Genomic DNA, 6978 nt, shown 5'->3' with positions numbered 1-6978 from the left:
TTACAAATAAATCTTAAACTGAAACAACTTTGCTTGCTTGTAAAAAGGCTTTTAGAGCCACTTGGTTCTACCTGATGAAAACTGTTTGCCTTCTGTGTTTTGCAATCACATAATTTTAATAGCGCCAGACTAATTAATGACATTCTATTAAAAGACTGGTTTACCAAGAGAGACACTGGAGGATTTTCACCTAAAATGAGTTCATGAAGTGAGTCTGGTTACAACAACGATAACAGGACATTAGTCATAATTAATCTTTTAGTACTTTTACTTTTGATACTTAAGTACATTTGAAGGCAAATACTTTTGTACTTTGACTCAAGTTGAGGTCTAGAGTAAGGACTTCTACTTTTACAGGAGTGATATTTTACCTTGGGTATCTCTAATTTAGTTAAAGTACATGATTTGTGAACTTCGTCCACCTCTGTTTTTGGTATTAGTGAACATAAAGAAATGTCTTTTGGCCTTACTCTAACATGGACACCTGACCGCATGAAACCTCCTGACTCGGTCTGCTGCATCACCCGACATTGTTAATGGCATCCTTGTTCATAAAACAAGCTGTGGACCAGCTGGTACTGAAGCGTGAATGACTGTAATATTTTCCAAATTCCGAGGGTACTCTTGTAAGACAAATGACTCAAGAAATTCGACAAAACTAAAGTTAGCTTCTTATTTGAATTTCCTGTTCCACCTTACACACTGCAGTTCCATTCAGGTGCCTGTCCAGGTGCCAGAATGTAATTGCTGCTCCATTTAAGGTTAACCAGAAAATTCGTACCACTAGCTGGCAAACAAGAAGCTAACTTCCACCTTATAGAAATTCAGGTGTGAAATTGCATGAAGCACCTGCAAGACTAGTTTGAAAAAGCAATAGTCAGATAGGTTTATCAATATATTCTTCAGTTCTGCATGGTGCACAGTAAAAATATTTCAGATTTAAGGCTGTTGAACATGATTCTTATTAAAAGTGGAGGGATTTCCCAGAATAATAAGTCGCTTATAGGAAAAAAACGTTGAAAAATATTAATATAGATATACCACGATATTTGTCAGAAATTTTAATTACATTTTCAACCATACTGCCCACCACTAGTCTATCTTACATTTCGTAAGCAAGTTATTAAACTTCTTAAATTTTGCACATTGCTCTTCTTAAATTTTGTATACATATACAAATGCATACAAATTAAAGAATCTATACATCTTCATCCAAGACTACTGGGATGCTATACTAATAAATCAGCTAAATATAATCGAAATAAAGTCAAATAAGATGCTTTTGTGCAAAGATAAGTACAAACTGAAACCCATGTAATTTATTTTGTAAATCTTTAATTCCTGTAAAAAAATCTGTAATTTATTTGGATTTTTAAGTTTCAAAAATCCATATTCTTTGAATATATTATATATATTTTTTGCTTACATTTAAATAGAACATTTATTGTAAATCAGTATATGACCTTTACTGTACTTGCATTTGTATTTCAAAGGAGGAACTGATAAAAGGCCGTTCAGGAATTGGTATTGAAGTCAAGGTATTGATATGCGTATCAAACATTTTGAACGATGCCCATTCTGGATCACTTAAGCACTCTCAACCCAGCAAATACCAATGTTCATAACAGCACTGCTTAAATCATCATCTTCAGTTTCAATCTGAATGAAATCGTCACTGAAACATTGTCACTATATCTCACTTTGAGGCTAATAGTAAAATATGAAAAGTGAACAAAGAAATTATGAATATGATGCTGTTTTTCATAACAAGCTGTGGATGATATATTGAGAAAGGACATCACGAAATGGTGGGAAATGCAGCGATGGTGCAAAACACGCACACTATCATCACACTCAGTAACACAGTGTCCCTTAAATCAATCATTCAGACAAAAAGAAATGGCGATGAAACAGCAGAGCTCATGAATTAATATGATGTAGTGCATGATCGAGTGGTGTTAATTAAATGTTAGTTCATTTAGAGTCTTTAAATGATAAATAATTGCACTGCACTTCCTTCCCAGCTACAAACGTGAGCAACACTGATACCTTCCTGGTGTCTTATGCTATATGTAGCACTTATGGTACAGTTCAAGAGCACTGGGCAGCAACCCAGCAGCATATTTGCAAGGTAGAAACATAAAAGGGAACTACATATAAGATTAAAGAGGGAATTGTGCTTTTGCTTGCAGACGATGCCACTGCATTGTGTAATGACACCTGCTCTTTTTTGGGTAACACTGTATTGAATGGTACTGTTCAAAAGGCTACATAACCCACTCATGACAACTCACAAAGACCTACATAAGCCAACAAAGACCCACATTTATACATTTTATTTCTAAAATAAATACCCAGCGTTTGTCATAAAGGCTACATTTACCAGTTTGAATGTCAGGTTGACATAACGGTAGGTTATCATAACATTTTCTGTGGCCTTACAGTGAAGTGAGTTTCATTTGACTATTTATAAGATTTGAGCTGTTACATCATCAGCATTATGTCACTGTGATATACTCTAAGCTACAGAGTCAACTGTGTTGTGTGTTTAATTTATGTAACTTTTCTACAATGTGGAAACAAGCAGATATTTGAACGCAAATTATCAGCTTCTGTGCGTGAAATCAGGCGCCAGCTTACCCATACCTCATTTACATATAATTTACATGAAGCATGACCTCATTCATGCTGATGTTTAGGTAGGGATACAATAACACAACAGTATTCAGCCTCTTGTGAGCCCATGACTGTGCTTTTTTGAGGATGATCAGTGATTGCACTGCTTCCCCATTTTGACCAAACTTTTAGTGTTAAAATTAGGATGATTGGAAAGGCTAAAACATGAAATTAGCTGAAGATGACAGAATTGCGTAATTGTGTGGTGTGATTACTTTCCTAAAATTACATATATAAAAGCTGTATTACTGGACTGTATGCACTAGTTTTGTATTTTTTAGTGGAGTAGGTTTTTCATCTGTATTACAGATGATATTGATAAAAATTGTGGTTAGTTAAGTGCTAATCAGACACTTTGTTTCAGGTTGTTTACAAGCAGATTTGACCAACTTTCATGAATAAGGGCTAGTGTTACCTGACATAAGTTTACTTTATGATAGATGATAGTGGACGGAATAAGGCCTTACAAATGTTTATGTAGGTCTGTGCCATTTGTCATGATGAGCTTAAGTAGGTGTTGTGTAGCCTTATAAACACTACCCTATGTTATTGTGTTGGCATGTTCTATTATATGGTCAGTACTTATATCAATAATCATGACCAAATCTGTTGCACCTTTAAGAACTGGTACCAGTGCTAGACTCCCAGTGACAAACAGCAATCTGGACTAAAATATGACGCATAAGTTTTAGCTTTTAACATTTGGAATGGATTTACGAAGTTCTTATCGTGGCCTCTTGATAGAATTTTTACCTGTAGCTCATCGGAGAAGGCTGTGTTAATCATTTACTTGATGATAGGATTCCTACATAAGCCTTATGATAGAGAAGACAGAGACGCCACATGCTACAGAAAACTCGAAAAAAAAAAAAAGAAGCGGAAAAAGTCTCCATAGCCATCCCATTCAAATAATGCAGAAGGAACAGTCTTAATTTCCGATCAGAACAGCCCATAAATTGACTTGAATATCAAACTATGGTCATCTTCGCACCTCTGTCCAAATATTACAATCATATGTGATATGATTAAGGAATTGGGCACTTCCAAAAATGAACAAAGAAGCTTATCTGCACTATTTGCTGTCATAGCAGCATAATCTAGACCAGGCCACTGAAGCCGTTTCTTTTCCACAGAAGTACAATATTACATCCTTTTATTGGGAATTGTAACTATTGATTCTCATCTCTGAACATTCCGCATCCACCATTTCATTTTATCACATCTACTTACATCACGTTATTTACAGTATTAAGCCCTCTGGCCAGCTTTTTTTGCTTTTGTTTCACTAAAATGTGAAAATACGGAAATGTGAAATGTTGCAGCATGCCCACAGATGCAACAAATATGTCAGTATTCATGAGGAATGTAATGTTTGTGATTTCTTCACATGAGGCTGTCAAAAGCATGTTTTTTTTTTCCACATTAAATTCACAAGCACATTGTTTTGAGTAAACCATTCATAATCTGAAAATAAAATAAAAATGAGTACAGGTGGGAAAAGGATATTAACTTTTTTCTTTTTTTTCTGTTTTCTTCTTTTTTTGTTGATTCAGCCACTACACATATCTTTAAATAAATAATCTTTGCTTGTAAAGACACTTGTTGAAATAATACATACATCCTGGTTCTCAGTGACATCTCTCCATCACTGTCTTCGTCGTCACTACATTGTCCGCAACCGACACCTAGAATGTTGTTAGTACAGATCAAATTTTGTCCTGTTCAAAGCGAGGAATTCAAATTTGTGTCTCTTGCACGTTATCTTTTGAGCTGGCTTGGATTAGTAAAGGTTCATGCGCAGAGCTATGCAGCGAGCTGAGTGTGGAGGCGTGGTTGTAAGCACTCTTGTATGAGTTGTAGTGGTTGTAGTGCTCATGCTCCAGGGGAGGAAGAGTCAGGTGGCTCTCCATCGCTGGAACCCCCGTCAGCTCGTCATCTACATTGATGATTTCAATGGTTCGGGTGGGCCCATCGTGATCCTGCTGGTGGTGCTGCTTTCGCATCTTGTAGAATATGATGAGCATGACAGCGGCCATGAGCGTGATGGCCACGAAGCAGCCGATGATGATCTTGGTGGTCTTCATGACTTCCTCCAAACCATTGAGAGCTCCCTCCACGTCTATATCCGTCACAGGGATGGTGTAGGCCTTTTCTGTAGAGAGGGGTGTTCCCCTCGTGGTCGAGGATGACACCCAGCCAAAGGAAGGCTGCGCTGGGGTCCTACTCTCCCCGTCATTCGGGGATTCTATGGTCTCAACAGTGACCGTGGTGAAGTAACTGAAACCGCTGTTGTCTATGGAGGTCACATTGAGGACAGCAGCAGCCGAAACATTGCCTAGCATGTTGCTGACCTTGCAGGTGTAGGTCCCTGTGTCCTGCATGCTAACACTGGTGAAGTTCAAGGTTCCATCGTTCTGCACCGAGACACGTGCCCTGGACGCCCCATGTGTCATAATGGAGCCATTTGGTGTTAGCCAACTGATCGAGGTCAGCGAATTTGTCCGACATTTTAACTCCGCTGCCATTCCCTCAGTCACATTGAGGTCTACGGGAGGCTCAACAATAACAGGTGCATAACACTGAAAGTAGCTCTGGTCCAGTTCTCCAATGTAGCGCCCCTTAAGGCTTGGGGGAGAGTAACAGCGGGCGCAACAGCTGGTGTTGGTCGGCACAGTGTCCCTAAGCCACCAGCTTAACCACAGGATGTCACAGTTGCAGTTCCAGGGATTATGGTGCAGGTGCACCCGCTGCAGATGGCGCAAAGGGGTAAAAAGGTCATGGGGCACAAAGGTGAGGTTGTTGTGAGCCAAGTTGAGCTCACCCAATGACTGTAGGTCATCGAAAGAGTTCCTCTCAATGGTTTGGATCTGGGCGTGCATCATCCACAGCTTCTGGAGGTGGATGAGGCCCTTGAAGGAACCAGGCCGAATCACTGTCAGCTGGTTCCCAGACATCTCCAGCTCATCCAAGCGAACCAAGGGCTGAATGTTGGGGACCTCCTTGAGGTTACACATGCCCAGGTTCAGATAGCGCAGGTTACTCAAGCCCTCAAATGCTCCATCTGAGATATAGGAGAGCCGCTTGAGCTCGCCCAAGTCCAGCCTCCGCAAGGAGGGTAAGCGGTTGAAAGCATAGGACGGTATGCTCTCAATTGGGTTATTCCTAAGCCACAGCTCTTTGAGCTTAGAGAGATATTCAAAAGCTCCATTTGGGATGGTTGTGAGGCGATTGTCAAAGAGCTCCAGGGTGTTAAGGCTAGTTAGCCCATTGAAGGCCCCAATCTCGATGTTGCGGATGTGGTTTTTGCTAAGCTGGAGGATCTCTAAGTGTCGTAGATGCTTGAAGCTGTCCACTTTGATGACCTGGATAAGATTGTCCTGAAGGTTCAGATAACGAGTGTTGGTTGAGATGCCATCAGGGACTTCCCTCAGCCCTCTGCGGGTACAGATAACCTTGCTAAATTGGTTGCTGCAGGAGCACACCGAGGGACAGGTTTGGGCCCTTACCAGTCCTGCCACTGCAAGCAACTGCAGAGCCAACAGCAGAAGAAAGAAGGGGTCGAACCAAGCCCCTTTCCATCTAGGACCTCTCATCATCTGGTGCTGATGGTAAGAGGTCATCTTGTTCAACATTCATAATTTACCGTCTGCTGGTTCTCTCTCCCCAAAATGTTATAATGAAGTGGCCTGAAAAAGAGGAACACACATATCTGTTAGCCTTAGGGGGACTTCTTAAAGAGCTTCTACAGGTGTCTTTCTTTGAAACAACCATATGTTGTGATTATAGACAATTATGCATAAGAACACAAAAGCCTGACTGTTATTTTCTCTATAATGTAAAGGATTGAGGACATATCACAAATAACCGCAGTGCAAACACACAGGTGCTTAGCTATCTTTACGTGTAGGTATGCCATTATTTCAATCTGTGCATAAATAATTCTTCAATGTTTGAGTGACAACCACCAAATTGGATTTTATCTTGATAATTATGTGTCTAGTTCATAAAAGAGTGGCATGCATATAGTCTTGCAGGTTGCGTGGAAACATGAGCAATATATCTTTCACAAAAGCATAAGAGATACTTCATTTGAAGGTAACCTGCACTGTGAGTTTAAAAGAAATTCTTATTGGAATGTTTTATGAACAGTTTATGTCAGAATCTGCAAGATGCTTTATGAAGTACATGGCATTACGTTGACATGAGGCCCTTCAAGCTAAAGTGGCAGACATTTGTTCATTTATAACACTGTTGTAAGGCTTTATTCCCATGTAATCGAACTTACAACAATACAAATTGCCC

The 6978-nt window shown here is 39.7% G+C and overlaps 1 protein-coding gene across 5 annotated transcripts in view; it reads right to left on the bottom strand.

Moving 5' to 3' along the window:
- Positions 1–312: 312 nt before the first annotated feature.
- The window catches only part of lrrc4cb (leucine rich repeat containing 4C, genome duplicate b), a 75734-nt gene continuing 69068 nt past the window's right edge, over positions 313–6978 (bottom strand). For all 5 annotated transcript variants that reach the window (XM_037534556.1, XM_037534555.1, XM_017722783.2 and 2 more), the window contains exon 2: positions 313–6362. In XM_037534556.1, the coding sequence (XP_037390453.1) occupies positions 4413–6308 (1896 nt within the window). In that variant the 5' untranslated portion in view covers positions 6309–6362 and the 3' untranslated portion in view covers positions 313–4412. The remainder of the gene's footprint in view (positions 6363–6978) is intronic.

The sequence above is a fragment of the Pygocentrus nattereri genome, chromosome 25, assembly GCF_015220715.1.
Source record: "Pygocentrus nattereri isolate fPygNat1 chromosome 25, fPygNat1.pri, whole genome shotgun sequence".
Classification (NCBI taxonomy): Eukaryota; Metazoa; Chordata; class Actinopteri; order Characiformes; family Serrasalmidae; genus Pygocentrus; species Pygocentrus nattereri.
This window is presented reverse-complemented; position numbering and strand designations above follow the sequence as displayed.